Source organism: Halichoerus grypus, chromosome 4 (assembly GCF_964656455.1).
Source record: "Halichoerus grypus chromosome 4, mHalGry1.hap1.1, whole genome shotgun sequence".
In the NCBI taxonomy this organism is placed as follows: domain Eukaryota; kingdom Metazoa; phylum Chordata; class Mammalia; order Carnivora; family Phocidae; genus Halichoerus; species Halichoerus grypus.
The window spans coordinates 66263263-66290057 of NC_135715.1; the positions used below are offsets into that span (position 1 = coordinate 66263263).

The 26795-nt window shown below is 32.7% G+C and overlaps 1 protein-coding gene across 4 annotated transcripts in view; it reads right to left on the reverse strand.

The window, feature by feature from the left end:
* NBEA (neurobeachin) overlaps positions 1-26795 on the reverse strand; it is a 694224-nt gene that overhangs the window by 445996 nt on the left and 221433 nt on the right. For all 4 annotated transcript variants that reach the window (XM_078070461.1, XM_078070460.1, XM_078070459.1 and 1 more), the window contains exons 19-26: positions 22554-22635; positions 21563-21686; positions 20540-20732; positions 17365-18381; positions 15183-15400; positions 11622-11775; positions 2837-3017; positions 707-837 (exon numbers count right to left, since the gene is read on the reverse strand). In XM_078070461.1, the coding sequence (XP_077926587.1) occupies positions 707-837; positions 2837-3017; positions 11622-11775; positions 15183-15400; positions 17365-18381; positions 20540-20732; positions 21563-21686; positions 22554-22635 (2100 nt within the window). The remainder of the gene's footprint in view (positions 1-706; positions 838-2836; positions 3018-11621; positions 11776-15182; positions 15401-17364; positions 18382-20539; positions 20733-21562; positions 21687-22553; positions 22636-26795) is intronic.

The window sequence follows — 26795 nt, forward strand, 5'->3', positions numbered from 1 at the left end:
ATTTTAACTGGATGAAAAGTTAAGGATGGACCCTTCAAGCAAAGGGAACCTATGAAAAAGTCTGAAGACAAAAAAAAAAAAAAAAAAAGATTCTCTGATGAACTAAAGTCTATCATGTGACTAAAATGGCAAAAGCAAGGGGGTAAGAGGATAAAGCTGCTGTTGGAGAAGTAAGCCAGGGTCAGTCATGCAGGACCATAAAAATTATGTTAATAAAACTTTGATGTGATGCAAAGCGTCAGTTTAACATGTGATAAAGAGCTAATTTAAAATGAGAATTACTGGTATATTCCAAAATACACTATTCATTCATTTCCTGGGCATTCAATAATATTATGAGAGTATCTATCACCAAAAACATATCCACTTAAAAAGTATAATTCATATATTGAGCTCTGTGAAAATATTTAACTATGAAAAATAGTAATAACTAAGAACTTTCAGAGCAATGTGTACTGATATCCTTACAAAAATCCTATGAAGTAGAATTATTAGTACCTTCATTTAATAAACAAAGAATGCAAGTCTCAGGTTAAATAATCTTGGTAATACAATTATGAAGAAAAGCCAGCACCGAAGAAGCCTACAGCGGTCTGATTACCAAATCCTTTCTCTTTCTTTACACAATACCATGTTACTTTTTTCTCAGACTTAAAAAAACAAATTTTAAGGTACATTATATTTAACATAGAAAATGTTTAATTACCTTTGAAGATGCTGTGGCGGTCACACTTTGGGGAGCTTCCTGAGGTTTACTGCTGCCATGGGAAGATTTGCTCCCCCTGTCTCTCTGTCTCTGCCGACATTCTAAACAGTTTCTCACAGCAACACAACAAACTATTTAAAAACCAAAAGCATATTATTAATATAAGTTCTTGACTCTGATATGTTGAAAAGAGTTGCTAGCTTTTTTTTTCTTTCCCTTTTCTCCATTCATTATTCCTAAAACCAACTAGAACAAATATTTTTAAAAATTATGAAATACAGTAATGAAAAGTACATATAAAACATGTGTAGTTAAAAAATAAAAACAACACACCCATATACTACCAATCAGCTGCAGGAACAGAATATTACTGAAGCTCCCAATATATCCCTTCCTAATATATCCCTCCTCCATCGTTTAAAATCCTGAATTTCACAGATCAATAAAAACTTTTTGAAACTTCATATTCACATTTGATAAGCTGTTCTGATTGACAAGACTTCTTCAGTAACATGACTACTTGGTGACTAACTGAGCACAGCTCCCCATTTCAGGAAGTGACAGAGCACCGCAGTGCAGACAGTCTCACGAGTCCCAACACCCACCTTTCTGTGTGGTGGGAAAGTCTACAGCCCTGTCAATAAGCATTCCACACGTACAAGCTTTTCACTTATTTACTTATTTTAAAAAGTCATATAGTAATAAACAGTACAGGTTCTGGAATCTGACCACCTGAATTTTACTCCTGGCTCTGCCCCGTATGAACTATGTGATCTTGGGCCAGCGGCTTAAACTCTGTGTGCCTCAGTTTCCTCATAAGTAAAATAATATAAACATAGTAACCTCCTTACAGGACTGCTGAGGGTTAATTGCATTAATATATCTATAAAGTGCTTAGAGCAGTAGACAGCACATATTGATATATAATTGCTTTGTTATTATTCACTTATAAAACTTTCCTGTAGATGACAAAAAAACAAATTGGCTAGGAAATACTGGGATAAAAATGAAATTAGCAGTATAACTTTGAAATATATTCAGAAATAAAAGCTCAGAATAACCAAATAAATGCTGGTTTTAAGATACTGAGGTATTTAAAAAAATTTCTCCGTCCCAGAGTTAACTCTGTCAGCTATTGTTAATTATCAATGGATATGTCCATAGCGGCCACAGTAAATTATGCCACACCTGTTGGTTGTCAGAGAGATCTCAATGTGGTCAATCTCTCCATTAGAATGATTATGAAATGATTCCACTTAACCTGCCCATCTTTAAGAAATACAAAAGGAAAAAAGTAGGTTTCATTCCATCATTCTTAAAGCAAGTTATTATTCCTACCTTGGATCAGAACAATTTATCCCCTGAAACTATACACGTGTAGATTTTTATGTAATTTTTAAAATTATGGTTAAAAAGAGTACACGTCAGAAACTTCTTCCTATGTAATGCCTTACTTTCTTGTGTCCTACTCATGCTCTAAGGTAAGTATAAAAACGATTGCTTGCTGGTCCCTTGTAAAGTCTAAGTAGTATAAATAAATTTCCCCTTTAAGAAAGGTAGGATATGTAAGAATGGATGTAAAGAGATGGACTAAATTTACTAAGAGTTTTCAATGCTAACTTTTCTTTGCAACACAGGGTCGTAAATGAACAGTATAGTAAAGTAACGTTTGTTAGTGTTAACTGCTTACTCTGAGAAACAGTGACATTGGAATAGTCAGTTTTATCCTTTGGCACTCTGTGTATAAAAACTATGTCACTGGTCTTCCAACATATTTGTGGGTCAGGACAACTATCTTCTATATTAGTTTACCAAAACAGGAGTCCTAAGGGGATTTACATTAAAATCATGTCAATGAAAAATGTTACAGTCCTATTGATTTTGAAATAATTCAAAATATATTTGACTTCATTTCAAATTATAATCCATTAAAGATGATCAATTTCATGAAATCTCCAATGTGATGATACCACAATTTTTTTTAATTTAGTAATTCTCAAGAATTACAATGTAATCTCTATACAACATAATCATTAACTTGTATCATCAATACTTTACGTACCACAGAGCATCAAAAAACTAAACTGTAGGTAATTATTTAACATGCACCGTTATTCTTAACAGACTTACCTAACCTTAGGCACTGTCTCATTAAACCTCCAGAAGACATGTTTTTTTCAGCTTCAATCTCACTAAAATTTAGAGAGCTGGCAAATACAAGTACATCAACCATAGCCATCAATCGGCTGAGGAAAGTTACTGCTGTCTCAGCTGACATGCCTTGTGTCACTTCAATATTTTCCAATTCCGTCTTTAAAAAAGTAGAAGATTTAAGTCTTGTTTAAAATTTGGAAATATAATACATATACATACATGCTACAGGTAAACAGTAGTTCAGCATATCTAGTATATTTTCTAAACAAAATAAATTATAAATTATAAACTGATTCCACATATCAAAAGAATGGTTGTTAAATTCAATTAGTTTACCTATGAATTATCCTTGAATAAAGGAAAAGTCCATTTTTAAAATGAAGGATAAATTTAAATGTCTCACTTACAAAACTATATTCCAAACTTAAGATCATTTCATAAAGATATTTAGGAATAATTACACATCTATATTTTACTACTTTTGTCTTATTTTATTAATAAAGATATAAAATAGATACTTTCCTAAAATCTTCACTCTCATTTATTAAAAGATATGCTTTAACTTCTCTTTAGTATAAATGCATGATGAGTAATAGTAAAGATATATGGCACTTCCAATCGGCATCAAAATGAGACAACTGTTAAATGAGAACACATAATAATTTCTTACCCATTTCAGAATAAACTAAGTCACTAGGTATCTCATACATACAATAAAAATCTAGGGTAAAAATAATCAAGAAAATCACTAACTCCTTTAAAGATATTAATTTGTGACCTATAAGACACTAGCAATAAGAAGCATCAGTAGCATTCTAGTTAGGTACAACTATACTTTCACTAAAATATTGTCTATGATAAAATATAATTTCATGCTTTCAAAGGGAATGTCACAAAGTAGTATTTCTGGAGATGTGTAACTTTGTATTTTATAAGCAACAGCAACATTTCTTATTTTAGTTTTCATTCTGTATTATATAACATTTTAATTATTTTGGTTCGTTATAACTAGGCCTCATTTTCTCAGTGCCACAAGGGGCAGAGAAAAGTAAGAGGTGCTTTATAAATAAAAAGTACTACTGCTTAAATTTTCTGAAAATGGGCACACTAGCCATATTGATTAACCTTACTTCTTTACCAAATGATAAATTCAACTATAAGGTAAGCATATATTACAGGTATCTACTCCTATTTAATGTTCCATTTTGATATTGTTTATGCCCATCAGTCTACCTAAACAGATTCCTGCTCACATTAAAATGGAAATGTCAGCAGGAAACACTGATTAAAAAAAAAAAAACAACTCTTAAAACACTTCTTGAGCACAAGATGGAAAATAAAAATGATAGGTGACTACTGCAAGCACTATATAACTAAACTCCATTCTAAATGGAGTATAAAATGTAACAACCTTTCTTCCTTCCATTTAACAGCAAAATAGTGTTAAAACCATTCTCTCTAAAATGAGCTTGAAAATAGACAAAAATTTGTTTTCAATTGTTGATTTACATTATGCCAATTCAGTATCTGTGGTCTAAAGAAATAATTCATTACTTGGATTTCTTAAATACAGATTCCTTATTTCCTAGCACTTCATTGATATACAGCATTATTTCATAGCATGAATTAAAAATCTGTGATTACAACACAATAGTTCATATTAAAAAGCAAAAAAAAAAAACTTTACATAAGAACTCTTTTAAATCTCAGTTAATACAAGTGTCTATAATGGAATGGAAGATCTGGCCATTGCTTAGGTCTATCAAATGTTCTAAATAAATTTTCAAAAATATTAGAATTCTATAATATCTATAGATGCATTCTCAAAGAAATTCATCATTTTGAATTACTCAAATTATAAGATTTATTTATTAGTTATCACTTTATTAGTTAATGGTCTTATTTTCATGTCTTTTGTGGTCTACTAGGTCTAACCTTCAAAATATGTTTTCATTTTTAAATGACTAAATTACATACAGAAATTATTAACAGAATTATTAATCAGCCATGTAATTTGCCAAACTGTTATTTTTGACTAAACAAAACAAAATTTTAAAATAAAAAGCATTCTTAACACAAAAAACCAAAAAGGGAGTTCTTAATTAATTCCATATAAAAGTAATTTATAATTTTGCTGAAATGTTATATAAACATTATAACATACATTTAACAATAAAGATCACTCACATATGATTATTATTAAATCTTAAAATAAAATATATCCCATCCAATCTCCTTTCATTGGAACCAATTAACATCTGATTGTACATATGAATGAAATTTGTTTTCATTATATTACAATAGTTTAGTCTAAAGGTTATTGTGAATAATAATTCATCAATGCATTGAGAAAAAGTCCTTTTAATGAATATTTTAAATATACCAAAGATAGGTCTAATATTAAAGATGGTATGGAAACTCAAAATATAACCAAGTCAAAAATTCCATAAATAAGCAAAAATAAAACTGAAAACTGAAAACCTGAAAATTACTGAAGTAATACTAACCTTAGAACCCTGGACATGCATTAGACAAAACAGACAACAGATCAAAAAAGTACAAGAAAAGGAAATTATTAAAATTAAATAAAAATACAATGTAAAATTGAAACACAAAGTAATATATTTAAAAATTATATTTATTTTATTAGAAGCAAAGTTCTTAGAAGAGATATTCCTTTTATAAATTACATATGATTAAGATTAAATATCAAATATTTAGACTAATGTTTATTTTATTTCATTAGAGTAACTCTGCCCAAATAATATATAAATTATTTATATTTATATAGTTCATATACTAAAATTATGCATATTCTATTTTATAAAATAAATATATTTTCCTAGCAGATACCTAAGGAAGCATTTTAATAAATAAACTAATATGATGTCTCTGTAAAAGCCCTAACTCAGTACTGGGTTAGGCAGGAATGACTTAAGGAAATAAACTATTTATACCAACCTTCTAGAATTTTCATTAAGGAATCATGTTATAATTTGTTTTCTAAAATATCTGGAGCCCTTCCTATAGATCAAAATCCCAGGAGTCAAAGAATAAAATACTGTAGTGATTATAACTTAAAAACCATTTTCCCTTGCTAGAAAAGAACTTACTGATACACTAATGAGGCCTTCATGTGAACTAAGCTAACTATATAGATATTATACTAAATTTCAGAGTCTTAACTGAGAATTATATTCAATATATTCAAAAGTGTGGCTAGAATTAAGTTTCACAATTAAAGTCATCAACTGTTCTTATTGTCTGATTTTTGACAACAAATATATGTGAGCATAAATTTCAATAAACACCATTTTCATGGTACACTGTATAGGAAAATGCATAAAAGCCCCCTGAGAATACTACAGTATGATCAGTATTATGAGACAAACAAAAAAATTAGTAATTTAGTAATTAGTAAATCAGTAATTAGTAAATTAACTCCACATTCTGATAATGGTAAGGAAATACAAACTAAATTTAAGATCTTGTCATCATTTTTTTGACAGAAAATATTGCTCTTCTTTCATGATTATGAAACTATTAGGAAAGCCAGAAATATCAGTCACTATTATTTTTCTTAACAGACAAGTGACACTGAATTAAATTCTAAACATTCAGTGTTTTGGATGGTGGACCAAAATGATCAACTTAAAATCACAAAGTGATTATGCAATTTGTATTTGATCCATGTTCTTTGCTTCTCTTCATTTTTTTTTCTACAACTCCTTACTTTCACTCATGACCAACTTGTACAACATATAGAGAATAAAAGAAAGGGTTCAACTGACTAGTCATAGAAATACTAACTCTAAAAACATCATCAATAACAACAAAAATAATTCCTCTCTCCAAAACCAAAGATTGGTCAAACTGTATACTAAGAAGTTTAAAATTTTTCCCTGGGTACTAAAGTTAAACCCATTGGTTTAATTTATAGACTTGAAACTATTTTTGTAATTTATTTTCTATGCTACATAGGACTTTAAATAATCTAGGCAAAGCTAAAATTGCAAAAAGTCCTGCTTCTTCAATGAATATTAAGTTGAAGGTGTTCACTAATACTGTATACGTATACTCTTTTTTCCTTAAAGTTTCCACTGAAATATTACAAGTAACATTAATCTAAACAATTCAACTTTTCTTACATGATGATACTGCAACAGCAATACACAAATGTTATCCTTAGTGGAAATTAGTATATGCATATGAGATCCCAAAGCAGAAAACAGACCACCACTATGCCAATCCCACCGGGATAGCAGACAAAAAGACTATACCATGTAAATCTTTTGCCATCAAAATGAATCACCCATTATAAATAAATTTGCCTCAGATACCCTATTTTAGAATTCTGAATATGGCAGATTATTTTATAAATGGGAAAATTACTCTATCATGACAAAGATCTGAATAAACAGTTCTGAAAGGGCACTAAATGAAGGAAACATCAAGAGCCTTCTCCATCTAATGAGCTTTACACTTATTACTTGTCCTAATTTTCACAAACTCCCTGTTAAATAAGCATAATTAACACCTTTTCAGAAATGAAGAAATTGAGAGTAAGGTCCTATCTAGTAAGTGGTAGAACCCAGATTAAAATATAGATTTATCTTATGCCAAAATCCATAATCCATATACTTTATATTGAATCCTAACTTCAAAAAGATTGTGTCTGAATCTCACTGATGATGGGAAACAATTCTGTTTTTGATGAAAATGAGATTTCCATACTTATCTGAGATCCATACTTATACTGAGAAATGGGAAAGACATATTCCTGAGATGAGCTTAGTATCATTTTTTCCAATGGTAACTATAAAGAAAACCTATCATTACCCTGTTTTTGAAAAGGCTATCCTTCCCCTTAAGTGAACTGCTTATGAACAAATGTGGAAAAAAAAAAGTTGTGCGTTTGTTTGGGGGTCCATTTCTGTGTTTTTGTTCCGTTCCATTGAACTACGTCTTTCTAAGATACTACACAGTCTTGATTACTGTGATTAATATATAATGATTCTTTCAAAACGGTTTTAATTATCCCATGTGAATTTTTTAAAAAATAGTGTTTATGACTATAAAAAATTTTGGTGGGATTTTGAGAGGAACTGTGATACATCTAAATATCAATTTGGGGACAAGGGTTACCTTTATTATGTTGAGTCTCCAACCCATAAACATGGTATAGTCTCCATTTATTTAGACCATCTTTGATTGCTTTTATAAGTCTTTTGTAGTTTTTGGAATAAAAATATCATATATTTATTGTTATATTAAAACTAAGTATTTCATACTGAGTGATTACATATGGTATTGTATTTTTAATTTCTGCATCCACATGTTCATTGCTAGTAGAAACAAATACAACTAATATTGTTGGTCACCTTGGTAAAATAGAAAAAGAAGAATACTTAGCATTCTATTTACCCTCTCAAAATTAAATACAATTTCAATATTAGACATGTCAAATGCTAAAAAAAAAAATTAGTATGGCTGAATGTGAAGTGTTACATATCTTCTAATAGAACATAATGACCACAACATTCGATGAAATTGTTCTAAAAATTAAACTAAATATTCAGTAAGTCAAATTCAAGTTCTTGTTTAATAGGAAATAATGAGTTTATCTTAAGCTCTAACTACTGAATTTTCAATGGTCAGTAATAAATAATAGCTTTCACTCTAAAACATTATACTATGACATTTGTATTTTATGTGAGGATCATGCTCTAAGTCAGCGGTCAGTGAACTATGACCCATAAATCAATCTGCCCCACTGCCTGTTTTTATAAGTAAAGTTTTATTGAGACAAACCCACACATTCCTTTATGTAACTGTCTATGGTTGCTTTTGCAGAATAGCAGAGTTGAGTAGTTCAGACAGATACCATATAGCTCACAGAACTGAAAATATTTATCATCTGACCCATACAGAAAAAGTTGGCCAGTCACAGGCATCCATCATTATTCATATTTATTCATGCACATATGCATTTAATGAATATTTTAATATTTAAAATATCTTAAATTTTTTTAAATATCTTAAATATTTTTAAAACTACACAAACCTAAACAAAATCATGAGATCACTCGAACATCAGTATCAAATGTTTCTCTCTTCATGTATCTAGGATTGAAATTATAATGGCACCTACATGACAATGTTTTCTTCTGCTAATCGTATACTGTCAATGCTTCCTTTTTCACTTTTGGATTTTTACATGTTAAATTTAAGTCAAAAGCTCTTTATATATTCAGTTCTAATTGTCCTCTTTATTTAATCTCCTCTTTCCCAACTTTCTCCCTCTACTACATTACAATTTTTCATAGGAATGATACACAATCAAGTAAGAGAAGACAATACTCAGTAGTCAGCACCAATCATGGTTCTACTAGTATAAAGTGGGAAAAAACATTCTGGCTGTTTCTTTTAAGGAAGCAATTTATTCAAAGAACATAATCAGCTATTGTATACCAGGCACAGGTACAATCAGTTAAAGAACCAAAATGACAGAAATATAGAGAAATAGACAATGAAAAAAAATTTCTACAACTGAATGAATTCCTAAGTCTGTTAAGAACGTTGTAGGCAGGGCACCTGGGTGGCTCAGTCAGTTAAGCGTCTGCCTTCAGCTCAGGTCACGATCCCAGGGTCCTGGGATAGAGCTCCACAGCGGGCTTCATGCTCAGTGGAGAGCCTGCTTCTCCCTCTCCCTCCCCCACCTCAGGCTCGCTCTCTTGCTCTCAAATAAATAAATAAAATCTTAAAAAAAAAAAAAAGAGTATTCTAAGCAATAAGTAGTTTCAAATTGCAAAATATAGTGGTCCACACTGCAAAGGTAATAATTTTGGAAGTCAAACCTCAAAATGTCAGTATCTTTATTATATATTCATTACAAAATAAAAAGTAAATTTGGGCAGTGAAATAGTATGTAAATCATAACATTTATGGACAATTTATTTTAGTAATTTCATATTTTCTCTATCTTGATGGAGATCTTTCAGCTTTAAAATTTGGAAGACTATTTAGTAATATGAATATTTCAAGCTTATACAAATTTTAATACCTACTACTAATTTTATATAGAGGTTATCTTCAGTTCTGCACAAAATTTTAAAATATTATAAAATGAATTTCAATACAACCTTTTAAAATTTCTTGATGACAAATGATTATTCAGAAAACATTAAAAAATTTTATATGATGAAGAAAAATGTCAGGAGAAAATATTGATATTTTTCAGTTTTTAATGTATAGAAGGGAAAAAACCCTCCCTGTTTCAGTATTAGAATTCATTTTGAAAATCATACACAACTCTTGATTTACCTGAATTTGGTGTAAATCACCAGGAGAAATCAGAAATTGAAGAGAAGGGATGGTAGGTACATTAATCTCACAGGATATCTACATTCTTCACATGCCATCAACTATTTTTCTTCCTGGCTCCATTTCCTTGCTTAGCTGCTAATTTCATTAAGGCCCTAATAATGATGATCTATTTGCTGCTCTCCTTCTTGAACTAGCCTGCTTGCCTTTGTCAACTTCTTGAATAAATTTATGGATGAAATCAAAGTGTACGTGCCTGTGAGGGGGGAAAGATGTTGGGCATACAATCTTTCGCTGCCAATATTTAAGTTTCAGTGATACTTTGGGTCTGATGGCATTGAAAAAACTATAGTGAGAAAAGGAATCATATAAGAAAAGCTGGTTAATAATGAAATAAAGCCAGAGATTAATTTGGAAACACTGCTCCACCAAGTAAAAGACATCTTAACAAAAGAGCAGGTTTCTCTGTGGGGAGAGCATACCTTTTGGGCTCATGGATTTGTTTCCAATATGGTGGCAGGAACACAGTCAATATGCGAAGTAGAGTTCTACATTCTTTCCTATCCGGGCAAGCAGCTGTGGAGTCTTTTTTTTTTTTAATATAAGCCAGAAATTTTTTTAAACTACAACTAAAATATAAAGTTAACATTGACCTATTATGTTTTAAACATATAGTTAATATTAAATGCCTTTAAAACTTAATATATTTCAATGTTTTATCTAGAAAGACAGCTGTATCTTTTTAAATAAATGCTGAACTAGATAAATTCAGATGCAAATGCTATTACAGCCCATATGTCTATAAAAAGTTTTTTGAGTTTTTTAAGGATTATGAAATTGTTCAAATAGTGTAAAAGTGGTATGTTATTTATATTTTTTCTATCTGAGGTGCCTAAGTTTTAAGTAAGAATTCATTAATTTGGTTCCCTTTTGGAAGCAGATTGCTGGCTTCAAGATTAAATCTCAGAGAACAAGAATGTAAAAGTCCCATATATAGTTTAAAATAATATTAAGTTTAGAAATAATATTTCAAGCAATTCACATGAGGTTTTGCATATCTAATGATTTTTTTCTAAATTTAGATTTATGACTATTTACTTACACAATAACCATGTGCTTGTATTTAGAATTTCAAAAGTAATAGAATAAAAATTTTTTAAGTTTACCATAATATATATTTGAAGAAATAGGCAATATATGGAAAATAAAGTTAAATCATTTATAGTTTTGGCTCTTCTTCAAAAGTATTCATCAAATCACCAGAGAAATATTTTCACAGACACACATGGCTGAAACCCAACACTGACAAAAAGAAATGGGGAGAAGTTGCCTTAGGTGAACGTGTCTCCTTAAAATCTGTTTACAGTAGAGAACACTGCTGACAGGCTCTAGTCAGGTAATTACAAAATACACCACTAGATGGAAGCCAAGTACTTACAGTTGGTGATGTAGCAGCAGAGAGCAAAGGTAAAATTCCTCCACAAGCAATAATGATGTTGTCTACCATTTGGGAAATGAGGTGAATTGTGTTATGTACAAAAATAATATTTTCATTACTATTGACAAAATCCATTACAGACTTTGTGGAATGACTAAAAGAGCAGAAAAACAAAACACAAATGAACATTTTACCTTAAGAAGTTAACTTTCTAACATTTATAAAGTAAAAAATATTGAAGAGTGAGGCAAATTTAAAATGGAATTATTAGAAAAGAAAATAATTTACAATTGAGATATCATACTACCGAAGACTTAACATTCATCCCCGCAGGGTTTCTTTGTATCCAAATGTATTAACTCATTACTGGGTTTCTGCTTTAAAACTACAGTGCGTGTTTATTTTGTGTTGAAATCAATTTTCCTTATTTACCATCTTCAGGTACTCTAGAACAACTGGATAGTTAACTCTAAGTTTACCTTTCAGGCAGTTTCTGTTTATCACCAGATTGCAGCCCCACCTGTGACCAGCCATATTGAAAATGTATACTGCTAGTCACAGAAGTGACATGATAGGGAAATATAAATAAATCAGCAAAAATTCAAGGACTTATTGAATACAAGGAGGAAAAATATCTTAAAGGTCAGCAGTACAGCTTTTCCATACAAAACATGCAACTTAGATACCCAGAAAAATACACTGCTTTAATTTGATGTCTGTCAAGAATATGAACTGTTTTCTAATGGGAAAAAAGAGATTACTCCATGATCAACTGTTCTTTTTTGTTCAATTTTAGTATCTCAAATTTGGTCTGTTTTTTGATTTTGAAGTTCCACTTTTTCCTTAACATCCCACAAACAGCTGTAGACATGAAATGGTGTCCACACGTCAAAAAGCTCATCAAGGAAAGCTGCCAGTTGGTTTCCGTACGGATGCCAACAGCCAATTCTGTCAACCAAAAGGTTCAATTTTATGAAAGACTGAAACAAAAACTCATCCAATTTTTATAGGAATTCAATGGTATCTGGTATGCAATGGCTACTCCAATGTTGGAAACAAGGCAAAGTGCTATAGGACTTAAACACTGTAACCGATCCAGTCAAGAAGACAGTGAAACCAACTGAGGCATCATTCACTCCAAGGACTCAGCATTAGTTCACTAGGAGGGCTGTGGCCACTTTCTTCTGTGTGTGAAGTTAAGTAATGTTCACAATATTTACAATAAGAAAAAGACCTTCCATTGCTCATGATGTATCTTACTGATAGCAAAAAGAATTAGTCATGCTTCTTTTCATATCACATGACGGTGGCAAGATGAGAGAACATGCTTATCTAACACTGTTTGGTTAAGGATAAATTCTTTGAAGAAAAAGCATCAGCAACTGAATGGAAGGCCAGATATCAGTTCTTCTTTAGCTGATACTCAATCTTTAGCATGATCAATTTTAAGTCAATGATTCTCACTCTTTACAATTGTAAACTATCATCTATGACATCTTAGATGTCAAGATGTTTGCCCAATCCTAAAAGTAAGTGCTATCTTTTAAAAAATTAAATTAGGATCACCTGGATGGCTCAGTCGGTTAAGCATCTGCCTTCAGCTCAGGTTATGATCTCAGGGTCCTGGGATGGGCCCTGCATCAGGCTCCCTGCTCAGTGGAGAATCTGCTTCTTCCTCTCCCTCTCCCTCTGCCCCTCTCCCCTCTCCTGCTTGTGCACGTGCTCTCTCTCTCAAATAAAAATAAAATCTTTTAAAAAATTAAATTACGTAAAATTCTGTTTGGGGAATTTTATGACAGCTCGTGAAAAAGAACAGAGACACATGGTATCTATGTATATGTTATGTTTCCATCATATGTTAAAGGAAGGAAAGCTGAGTATCTCTCATTTGGGGACTACTAATATTGTAATTAATAAGTTACACTATATATCTCCATTGATAAGTCATGTTAACAGTAATGTATTTCATTGTATTCCAGTTTCCTTATTTAGCATCCCTAGGTAATTTAGCAAATAACAACACTAGCAATGGAAAGACCATTGTTTCTATCACATGAGTAGCCTAAGGACAAACTGATCAAATAAAATTAGAAGTAAAAACTTTCTGTGGCAGACATTGACTGTTTTCCATAATAGTTATTCCTTCTTCCCTAACACAATCTAGATTTTGTTCTATTGTTGAGCTAGATCAGGTATAGGAAAGGTTGGCTTTATTCCAGCTACTAGGTTATTAACCAGTATTGCTCTAAATAGGACAGGCATTATTAATAATCCTATTCCCCTTTGCTGGTGATTGACTGCTGGCACATGAGAGGTAAGGGGGAGATTTCTTGAGGGGCTTCTTTTAGAAAAGAAGAAAGGAGGGGAGGGTAAGGAGTGGGAAAAGGAAAAAGTAGAGGAGGAGGAGGAAGAAACAGAGGAGAAGAAAATGGGGAGAAGAAAAAAGAGGAGAGAGAGGAGGAGGAAGGAGAGGGGAAAAAAGAGGAGGAATGAAGAAAAGGATGAAGGAGGAAGAAGAGCCCCTGCCTTCTAGTTTGGGCAAGTTTCCTATGTTGAACTGGTACTGGGAGCTGAATCAGCCACCTTGAATCTCAGAAGGAAAATTAGGCGAAGCCTCCTTCAGTCCAGAGAAGACCATGCCACTGATTGTTTAAGTCAGTGGGGTACTCTGTCACAGCCATCAACTTCCTAATTTATGTGCATGCACACATAAATGACATACTCTCATAACTGCTTAATTTGTTGCATATTTGCTATTAGAAAATTAACTGAAAGTGAGGCAAGGTAATGATTTAATTTATGCAGACTTTGTTTTCCTTAAGTGATGATTTAATTTATGTAGACTGTTTTCTTTTTTTTTTTTTTAAAGATTTTTATTTATTTATTTGACAGAGAGAGAGATAGCGAGAGCAGGAACACAAGCAGGGGGAGTGGGAGAGGGAGAAGCAGGCTTCCCGCTGAGCAGGGAGCCCGATATGGGGCTCGATCCCAGGACCCTGGGATCATGACCCGAGCCGAAGGCAGACGCTTAACGACTGAGCCACCCAGGCGCCCCAATGTAGACTGTTTTCTTTAAGTGATTATATATGAGCTGATACTAACTACTTTAAGGGTAAAGGCTCTAAAAATAGATGTTGTAAGGTGATTTTAAATTCTATTTTAACACTATATGTTATAATCTTATTACCAAGAATATATTTAGTATATGGTATTAATTTTAACAGAAGAATAAAAATGTGGAAACAGCTTTGAACCAAAACTGAAACTTTTTATTGTTGTTGCTAAATCTCTTTTATATATAGAATAGGCAAAATTTTGCTTTTTAATTGTCTTAAACCTGAATTCTTGGGACACCTTTTGACTTGAGCCCTAGGCCTTATAACCTTTGTGAAAATATTCAAGTTTCTATATAAAATTTCAATGTTGGATTACTTTTAGTAAATTCAATTTGTGAGATTATTCAATGATATAATTCCCTTACGGATCAACTGATGTCACTAATTTAAAATACTCATTTTCTTCAGTGAAAGTTGCCTTATTTAAGAAAAGAAATATTTCTACCTCCTCCAAACATGTACATCTGTTTCTAATGCAAATAGTAAATCGGTGAGAAGTCGCTGGTGCATTGGAGACCATTTAAACTCAGGAATACGGAACATTGTAGTGCGTGGGCCTGGGCTGAACTGGCGCCGCTGTTCCTCAGTCATCGGCATTCCTCGAAATCCTAAATCGACGCGGAGATCTCTGTCTTGCTGTGTAATAGACCGACCCTGAACAGCCTAGAGAAAGAAAAGGTGAACTTTTGTAGACTGCAAAAGAAATTTTCAAAATTTCTTTTGTTTCAAAAAGAAAACAAAGTATAATCAAGTGAGTGAGTGAGTAAAGCTTTGCATATGACTTTGGTAGGTTATATATCTTACATGTATTATTCATCTGGTGATTCCCTGGACAGAAACCTTTTTGAGCTGAAGAGGCTACTGTTATTACTTTTATTTTGCTGTTTCAAAAACTATGCAAGGTAATCAAATACCTCAGGTCTAACACCAAAGTTCACATTGAAAACCAAGTCCTCTTTACCCCTGTTTATGGAGTCTTCATATTAGACCACATTTCTTCCTTAGGAAAGTGAGCATATAACTCACATTGAAGTGTACTGGATATATATCATCAACTAACTATAATTGGAAACACAAGATTAAAAAATATTACTTGAACAGATTCAAGTTAACTCAAAGTCTATTTCACTCACAATACTTCAATTTAGAAAAACAGTACATTTATTTGATAAGTTAGAAAACCAGAGAGTACCTACAAACTCTAAGTGAAAACCAGGCAAGCCCAGTGATTACCATGTTCAATAAACAATGCACCATGCTGGGGCGCCTGGGTGGCTCAGTCGCTAAGCGTCTGCCTTCGGCTCAGGTCATGATCCCAGGGTCCTGGGATTGGGCCCCACATTGGGCTCCCTGCTCAGCGGGAAGCCTGTTTCTCCTTCTCCCACTCCCCCGCTTGTGTTCCCGCTCTCCCTATCTCTCTGTCAAATAAATAAATAAAAACAAGGCACCATGCTTTCCTTTCTTTTAAGTCTTTACCTAATTCAGTATCTCCACTCCCTTCCAGTTATCACTGTGGTGCAACTGCCACAAAAAATGGAAACTGGCAGTTAATAGAGAAAAAATAAAAATACCTTTCCCATACACAGAAGATACTTTTTGTTTCTGTTTTTATTTTCCAAACACACAATATATTATTAATATTGTTACTAGAGTACAAAGACACCAGAAAGGTATGGTTTACTTTTTATAATATAATTCTAATGGAAACATGTTAATTTTATCTTTGAGGACATTAAAAGGTGAGTGGAAAACCTGGAGAAACACCAAAAAACAAATCATTAAGTGTAAAATTATTTTTCAACTCCTAACCATAAGGTAATTTAGCCTAGAAAACAAGGAAGTAGTCTTAAAACTCAAAGGTCCACAATTAAAATTCGTATCAGAAAACAGCATCTATTTTTAGCTTTATTCTGGTGAGGCCAGAACTGCAGCACTAATGTTTCCTCACCGCCAGGCCTAAGAGTCTTTAATTTTCTCATAACAGATTCCTATCCAAGTGGTTGTAAAGAAAATTCTCACTGCTAATAACTGCACATTTTCTCAGCCATATTACCTACCTTACAGGTTGGTTGTGAGGATTGAATCTGAAAACATATGGCACAGTGCCTGGAACACAGTAGGCACTTGATAAATAACAATTCCCTTTCCCCTTACCCTTCATTTCATTTATCTGTTCAATCTGGGCTCTAAGTCCTCTTTTCTATAATTCACAGAACAAGGTTGGGCCTGAAGCTTTAAAAGGTTAAAATTAATCAAGTATTCAGAATGAAGATCTTGAGTACAAAATGTGTAAATTTAGTCACAGAGTCATAACCTATTAGAATGGGTAGAGCCCGTAAAGGTCACATTTTAATCGAGTACAACCTCTTGTACTGTCTAAGGAAATTCAAGGCCCAAAGAGGTTCAGCTAAGTTCCACAGACAAATTGTGGCAGAGTTGGAAATACAATTCAGGTATTTTAAATGTCTCTTATGTATACTACCACACTGTTTGATTCCATAAATTACTATAGCACCATAATTAAGTATAAACATGGTGTAGCTGGTAAGAAATGACTCTTACTGCTGTGGTGCTATCAACTCATTATCTGTTCGAAGCATTTTTAGAACTCATGTAGGGTAACTCACTTGCGTTGTAGCAGTGGTCTGGATTTTTCGAATTTCCTTTCCTGATTCTTTGCCATCGTCAGATCTCTCAGTGTCTGAAATTATACTTCCTGCATCAATATTTGGTACAATTTTGCTACCAGATGACTCAGTTTCCAGAGTTGTAGCGGTCATTTCAGCATACTCTAACCCTTTAGAGGATGACGCTAAGTCTCTTTCAGAAATACTGCTCATTCCATCTGAAGTTGTATGGATTTTGAACTCTTTTTCTTCTATTATACTTGATGTACAACTCAAGTCTACACTACCAGTCATGTGAGCAAGCAATCCAAGATCATCACTAACACCAAGATGTACTTGTGTATCCTGGATATTTGGAATAATGTGATTGCTAGAAAGTTCAGGAAGAAGCTTCTCCTCCTGTTTGGGTATTTTATCAAAGAGAAATGACGTACTACTATTAGGAAGTTCATCTTTCTCATCTGCTAATGTTATCAATGGACCGTTATCCTTTTCTTCATTTTTTTTAATGATACCAACACTTCCATGTACATTGTTCTGGAGTTTCTCAACAGCAGCACTATATACATTATCCAACAAAGATTCAACCTCCACAAGGGCACCATTCTCTCCACCTACTAAAGTCTCTGGTGATAAATCCATATCATCAAGCTTTACTTCTGTTGCTTCTACTTTCTCTGCTTTTATATCAACTAAAAGATCATGCACTTCCACATGTACACCACTTCCCGGTCTATCTGAATTTCCAAGAATATCATCTGACACTTTTGTTGACATGAGCAAGTCTCTAGTATCTGTGCTGACAGGGTAATCTGTCTCACTTTCTGGACTCTGGCTTTGTGAAAGATCTTCTATCTCTCGAATTTCCATTCCACCTTTTGCTCCTGTAGTCTGTGATGAAAGACCAGAGATAGTGCTCACATTCCCTTTTTTTCCCTTTTTAATGTTTTCCTCCTCTTGTCTCTGATATTCTTCATACATTTTGGCTAGGTATTCCTTATGTGCTTCATAAGTGACCTTAGGAATAAGTGAAGAAAACATTAAGGCATTTTATATACGTACCGAGAAGAAAAAAAATACAAATAAAGTTATGGTAAAAGCAAAAATGGTGTCAAAAATTTTAAGATTTCAAATAATTTTAAGATAAGTTCCATTAAGTAACTGGAAATAATCATCAAAAATAGATATGATTTATTAGATGACTTGTAAACTAACAACATTAAAGTTTTAAGTACAGTAATCTTTTCTTTTAGATCAAGTATTTCAATGTTACTCTAACCTAATATGCCAGTTGAACTTCTACATATTTGAATTCAGCTAAAACAGAAAAATCAGCTAATAATATATAATATCCAAAGTACTATTGCTATATCAGTTTTCACCATCTATTACTCACATGTGTGCCTACTTCTAACAACTAAGATTTTTTAAAAATCACACATATCTATAAACATATACATTTTTAAACTATTAAAACATCACAATTTTATCTTTATATAAGCTACTTTAATTGGTTACTTTATATAAACTTGTTTAATAATAATTATGATGGGGCGCCTGGGTGGCTCAGTTGGTTAAGTGTCTGCCTTCAGCTCAGGTCATGATCCCAGGGGTCCTGGGATCGAGCCCCGCATCAGGCTCCTTGCTTGGCAGGGAGCCCGCTTCTCCCTCCCCTCCCTGCTTGTGCTCTCTCACTGTCTCTCCTTCTCTCTATCTCAAATAAATAAAATCTTTAAAAAAAAAAAAAGAATAATTATGATACATATTTTTTCATAAAAATGTGATGTTTTTTCTTATAAAATACTACTTTAAAATTTGTTAATGTAATGATAAAAAGTGTCAATATATTGTAAAATGTAAGTTTTAATAGAAATAAAAAAATTCTACTAAAATTGAAAATAATAGGGGCGCCTGGGTGGCTCAGTTGGTTAAGCATCTGTCTTCAGCCTCAGCTCAAGATCCTGGAGTCAAGGGATCTAGCCCCTAGGCAGGCTCCCTGCTCGGCAGGGAGTCTGCTTTTCCCTCTCTTCTGCAGGTCCCCCTGCTCATGCTCTCTCTCTTCCTCTCTCTCACTCACTCTCTCTCAAATAAATTTTTAAAAATCTAAAAATAAAACTGAAAATAATAAAGTTCAATAACTTTCCTTATAGGCACATATTATATTGACTTATACTTAAATGATAACAGGATTTTATGTTGAGAGGGACCTTCCTTTGGAGATTACCTTGATACAAAACCCCTTTATTTTACAGAAGAGGAAATCAAGTCCCAAATGTGGGGGCTGACAAACTATGGTCCATGAACCAAATCTGCTTATCACTTCTTTTGGTAAGTAAAGTTTTATGAGAACACAGCCATAATCAGTTTTTTACATATTGCCTATGGCTATTTTCACACTACATGGCAGCGTTAAATTAATTGCTTCAGAGGCTGTACAGCTCCCAAAACCTAAGAAATTTACTATCTGTACATCTAAAAACATTAAAAAAAAAATGTTTCTAACCCCTGCACAGAAGGACTAAATGAATTTCCTAAAGTCAGAAAACTGAATTGTGGCATAGGCTGGAATAAGAGCCAAACTTCTGACACCCATGCTTTTTCTATGACACCACATAATGAGAAATCTTACAGAATCTAACGTGTACACAACTGTTACTTTTAACCCACTACTTTCTCTTACCAAGATCAGATAACATTTGAAATATAAATATATAGATTCTTAGAATTAAAAAGATAATGCAATTAAAAATACCATTAAACACTTAATTATGATTCACTTGGAAATAAAGGCAATTTCTGACTACTTTTAAAAAGTCTTAAAATGTATATTTCAGAGTGTATTTCACGAAATATTCTTTTAAGAACCGGTAGGTATGTTTTAGGTAAAAGAGCTATTGACTCAGACTCAAGCTATAAAGTATATGTGGGGTTACTTCTGGGGTCTAAAATTCATAATTCATAAACCTGGGGTTTCAATTTAATGATCTATAAAATATTTCATGCTCTAACAGTTTATGAACAGAGAGAAAATAAAACCAAAAACAAAAAAGGGAGAAAGGTGAGATAAAGGAATGGGCCATAATGTAAAATGCCCACAAGATGGCACCAGATGAATGTTTACAGCCATTCAATCCACAGCTGAAACACAGATTATAAATACTAAATCTCTTGTTACCTTGGAATGGGCTATTGAGAGCGTATCCACCCAGACTCTCCATCCTCCCCATTCATATTTTATTGCATGATACAACAGAATCCGGAAGATATTGTAGACCATCTCGGTAATCTTCTGTTCCTCAGAATTTTTAGGATTGATATAGCCAAGAGAAAACATCCAATCCTGCCACACTGAACACTGCAATAAGCATCTAGTGGGAAAAAAACTCATTAAAAATACCTAGTTTATATTAGAATTTACTATTTTGAAATTTAGATAAAGAGTGAAAATATGATCTGACCTAGATAAAGCAAGATGCACAGTCATTCTGCACATTCTACATTCTATACCTGGAATGATTTCCTCCCATTTTTCTACCTGGAAAAATCCAAATTATCATTTCAAATTGGTTTCCTAACTCTCCCAGTCAGATTTAGCTACTGTTTCTTTACTCCCTCATCATATGTACCATTCACAATGCACTTAATACATAATACATTAATCATTGTTTCGTTATCTTCCCCACTAAATTGTACCAAGACTATATACTAAGACAACCTGCACAGCACAGTCCTTTATACATACCACTCAATAAATATCTGTGAAATTAAAAGATTCAGGAAGCAACCATAGCCTTAGATTGTATCCCATGTCTTAGCTAACCAGCTCAAAAATGCCATGACAACAATCAGTTACAGACAAAAACTGAGAAAAGCATAGATGAATATGAGCAAATCCAACATGATTACAATAGATGGGTGTCACCAAAAGGAATGGTGAATTTTAAATAAGGGTTTGTGAATATGTATATTCACAGAAACGATTAAAATATAATATCCACATAATCAAATAAAAACATAAAAATAAATACAAATATAATGAATGTAGATTATTATCAAAGAAACATAAAATGCCTTTTCTCATAATTACAATTATTTAGCAATACGGGAAAGATTTGACAAATGTTTTGAAAGAGATTGAAGATAAAGGAGAGAAAATAATTATGGAATTAAGTTTTATTATGGTATTGAAACTGCTTACCTTCTATTTTCACGGCTGTTACTGAAAAGTTTTATCATGTCAGATAAAAATAAACGACGAACTTCCATCAGTTCTGCACTTGGTGTAGAATTTTTTAACAGAGTTGCCACCACCTTAAGAATCACTGTAAATGAACAACAAAAAAAGAGGTCAAGATTTATAACTGCATCATATCTTCCACTCAAAAAGTTTTACTCATTTTCAACTTAGCCTTATGGTAGGTGAGTTAAAAGTACCATAAACTATGGTAATCACCATAATGATTAAGATGGTTATGAGAAGTTTTGATTTAGTTTTCCATGTTACCACATTACTACTACATCACAATAAAGAACTGCTGTTCGGCTAGTATCAAAAAAATAAGAAATAACAAGTGTTGGTGAGGGATGTGGAGAAAAGGGAAGTCTCATGCACTGTTGGTGAGAATGTAACTTGGTGCAGCCACTGTGGAAAACAGTATGAAGGGTCCTCAAAAAATTTAAAATAGAATTATCGTTATGATCCAATAATTCCACTACTGGGTACTGACCCAAAGAAGATGAAAACACTGATTCTAAATGATACATGTACCTCTATGTTCACTACAACATTATTTATAATAGCCAAGATATTGAACCAACCTAAGTGTCCACTGGCATATAAATAAAGATGTAGTATATATACACAATAGAATATTACTCAGTCATAAAAAAGAATGAGATCTTGCCTTTTGCAACAACATGGATGGACCTAGAGGGTACTATGCTAAGTGAAAAAAGTCAAATACCATATGATTTCACTTACATGTGGAATCTAAAAAACAAAACAAATAAATATAAAAAATAAATATAGAGAACAAACTGGTGGCTGTCAGAGGAGACGGGGGTAGGAAGATGGGCAAATGAGATGGGTGAAGGGAATTAAGAGGTGCATACTTCCAGTTACAAATTAAAAAGTCACAGGGATGAAAAGTACAGCATAGGGAATATAAAAAGAATTGCTGTTTGCTCACTTGGATTCTGAATTTTCACTGTAGAATCTGGCTCTGGATGTGGTTTGTGTACAACTTGAGTACATACTTGCTCTGTCAAGATCTGAAAGATGAAGAATTTGAATTTCATTTAGAAAATAATTTAAATCATAATTTCAAAATATACAAAGAATCTGCAAAAACTGTCAATTCTGTCAAATTCAAATGAAATCCTCTTCTAAAGGGTCTTCCAGTCATTCTACATCTTCTAAACTCTTTAACTCTTTAGTTTCCAAATTTTATTTATTATGGATAAAGACAAAAAAGAACCAAAATCTTTAGTAGGAAGGATTAATTAGGAAATCCAAAAATTTATTCTGTTTGAAATACCTTCACAGTGTACATCCTTAATATACTTACATTATGAAGTGTAAACATGACTCTTTATGTCATCATTAATAAAAAAAACCTTTGAAAATAAGTAAATAAAAAAAAATGTCTGAGCCTGGGTCCTAACTTCAAAATGAAGTGTGACAAGGGAAAAATCTTTATTAAATATGTGGCTCATTGTCATTTACCCATGAATTTTTCTTTAAACTTTTTCCAATAACAAAAATGACAAAAAGTTGACCAAATGAAAAACAGAATTCTAAAACGTTTTCTAATTTTTCAGTCTCTATGAGTGCTGGATTCTTACACATCTTTTTTACTGTTATATTCCTAGCAATCAGCACAGTGCCAGTACTCAAACATTTGTGAAATTTAAGAATGGATAACTGAATTATATATAAATAATGGATACTCTGACTGTTCACTGTGTATACCTCTATTCTCGCACATATAAAAAATCCAGTGAGACTATACTTAATAAAGATGTAATTTTATACTAGTGATTTAATTTCCTGTTTAACTTTACTAAGTTCTGAATGAAACTTTTAGTTCAACCTAAAGTAAGGTACAAAAATCTGTGCATAAACCATAAAAGTTAGTTGAGAGCCTAGTTGTACATAGCTGTTTTATAAAAGCTGGGGGTGGAGAAAGTAATCATGAGCCAGAGATGATCCCATCTGATTAGAAAAAGACCACGACATCCACCAGCAGTGGCATTTTTCTGACCCTTCTGCTCAGACTTGAGAAAAAAGAAGAAAAAGAAGATAGGAAACTGACTTATTATATATTAGGAATGTTTATCAAAAAGGTATTGACTTGAAATAAAAGCTAACCTATTACTAAAATGATAAATATAGGGCATAAGACCTTTACTTTCACTAAACACTTTGTTGTTAATACTAAACAGTGCCTCAGAATTTTCTGAACAGAACACTACAGACATGCACTACTCATCACATTGAGCTGACACATCGGACAGAAATTTCTTTGAAAACCCAAAGAATCTGAAAATGCTAAAGGACATTCAGTGGTTGCCATATGCTTACAAGACGTTTTCCCACCGATCTGCCCAAAAAAGCACTGGTGTGGACCTACAGCCGAGTGGACAAAATCCCTAAAATTCTGGTTACCAATAGATGCAAAATAACTGCAGACAAGCTTGGAAAAGACTAGGCCATACTTTCCCATGACAGACAACAGTCAAAACTTTCTCACCCCAAAAAGAAGAAATCTCATTATACAGAAAACAAAACTAATCTCAAAGAATCTACAATTTTATATTGTCCTTCTTAAGTCCTATTTGAACTTCTAAAGATAAGGGTAATAATTGCCTTGCCTATCTACTAAAACTGCTAGGAAGACATAAGTAAGGCTCTATATGTGAAAAGTGTTTTGAATACTATCAATATGAGCTTTTTAAAATTACCAATACATATTTAGAAACTCAATCCAGCAGGTATTTATTAAGAGCCATTTATGTGTCCACACTCTGCTACATGTTTGGAATGAGAAACATAGTTGCTAGGTGGAACTGTATTTCACGAATCAATTAATTAATACTCTAGAGACAGGCATAAATACATGATCCTGCTAAATAATAAAACATGGTAGACTGTCATTAAGAACCTATGTGAGTTTTTAAAAAGGAGAGGGAAATAATGAGATATAAATAAGGAGAGACGAATATAGATGTAAACATTTTAACGAAAGGATATGATTCAAGATGGGCCATGGAGGTTTGACTGGTATTGATTAGAGATATGCATAGGAACTAACCCCAGCCCCTACAAAAACAAAATAGTACAAAAGGTACACAGCCACATATGGACATGAAATCCAAAATGTACTTAACCCTCAGAGCACATCTCAATTCACACTAGCCACACTTTAAGTGTTCCATAGCCATCTTTATATCTTTTATACAATGTTGTCTGATATATACTGCCAAAAGGTCTAACTCACTTTGTCCTTTAATGTTGTTGCTTATCCTATTATTGGCATTATCACATGTAGAATTTTAAAGATCACAGTAACATAGAACTTATCTTAATTGGCCTTCTAAAAACTTTGCAAAAACCTCATATTCTAAAATATCATTATCAAAACCATAGGTTTGACATAGTTCTTTATTATTTCTATACTTGATTTTATATTTTTCTACAGTTGTAATGATATTTATTTTGACACGTTGTTTGGGGTTAAGGTAATTTCCCCAAACCAAAACAGAAAATGAAAGTAAAAAGAGCTTTCAAACTGAAGATTATCAACCAAATGCTTCTTGCCAGGGGTGCAAGCCCTGGTTGATGCTCATAAGGGGAATCAAACTCACGATGCAGGTTTTGAGGCTGAGTTTTCTTTTTATAGTTAAATTTCACTTACTATGTTAATGAGAATTAAGTTCAAAACTATCACATGAGTGTTAATTTTCTGCAACCAGATGCCACCATCCAAAGCAGTGCAATATTTTAACTTTGGTGGTCTAGAATTAATCATCCACCATTCTGTCTGATAACATAATTTGGTTTGTTAGTAGTATTAAAGCTTATATAAGTTGAACACCCTTTCTACTTTTTTATGGGATCAACAGTGCTATCCAATCATATCATAACCATCTTTCTTTTTTGACTTTTTGTATACTTATGTTAATTTTTCTTTTTAGAGTATCATAATTAATTCAGTCCATCTTTCCAATTAACCATGATTATTTTTTTAAGCGTCTGACTCTTTACTATTATGTTAATCACCATACATTACATCATTAGTTTTTGATGTAGTGTTCCATGATTCATTGTTTGCATAAAACACCCAGTGCTCCATGCAGTACGTGCCCTCTTTAATACCCATCACCAGGCTAACACATCCCCCCACCCCCCTCCCCTCTAGAACTGTCAGTTTGTTTTTCAGACTATGGACTCTGAGAAACCATGATTATTATTCTACTTTAAAAGTACATATTATTGCCAAATTGGTCAGAGACCTTGCAAGTTAGTTCCTTCATCTGCAACATCCAACATCCAGTATCAGGAGATCCAAACTTATCCAGACTTTCTCCAACTAAGACATGGAATCAGCAACAGCTTGGCTTTGTAGAATATCATTAGAGACTAAAATCTGGATACTCAGAAAGTGCTAATGAGTATAGATGGTAGGTAAAAATGCTGCTGCACTTGCTATTGACTAATAGAAATACATATATATGTATCTACACACAGGACATTTTATTTAAGGTTAAAGGTACATAATGTTTTCAAATTCAACATATTATATTGTTATGCTACATTCTTATTTTAATATAATGTTTCACTGACTACAAAGACTTTCTGCTCTAATTGGTCAAAACAAGCAGAGGGTCAAAAATGTAGGCAAAAAATGATTTAAAAACACATGTACAGGAATCATTAACCAGAGGGATTAGTCTAAGAAAACCAATACAGAAACCCAGATAGAGCTCTAATCTGATGCTGTAGCAAGGTTTTTATTCAGAGGACTTTAATGTCCACTGAAGGTAGATATTGACTTTTTTTGCCTTATGCACATATACTATGAAATCTGCCTATTTTATGACCATTTATTAGTGGTGAGACATAGAGTAAATTGTTTAACCTGTGATTCTCAGTTTGTCTGTTTAAAAAGGCAACAACAACAACAACAAAAAAGTTTCAGAGGGTTGTTGTAAGGATCGAGATAATGTATGTATTTACACCAAAGTGACTGTCACAGGAAATACGCCCCCCAAAATAGTTACTATTATTAGGGAAATATAATATCAGTATCAAGATGCTTTGCATACGGTAGGCCTTTCTATTCAGTTCTGCTTATTCAGTTCTGTAGGACAAATATTGGAGCAATATTAAAAAACTACTCTTACTGACAACAGCTATGTTCTGAAAGATA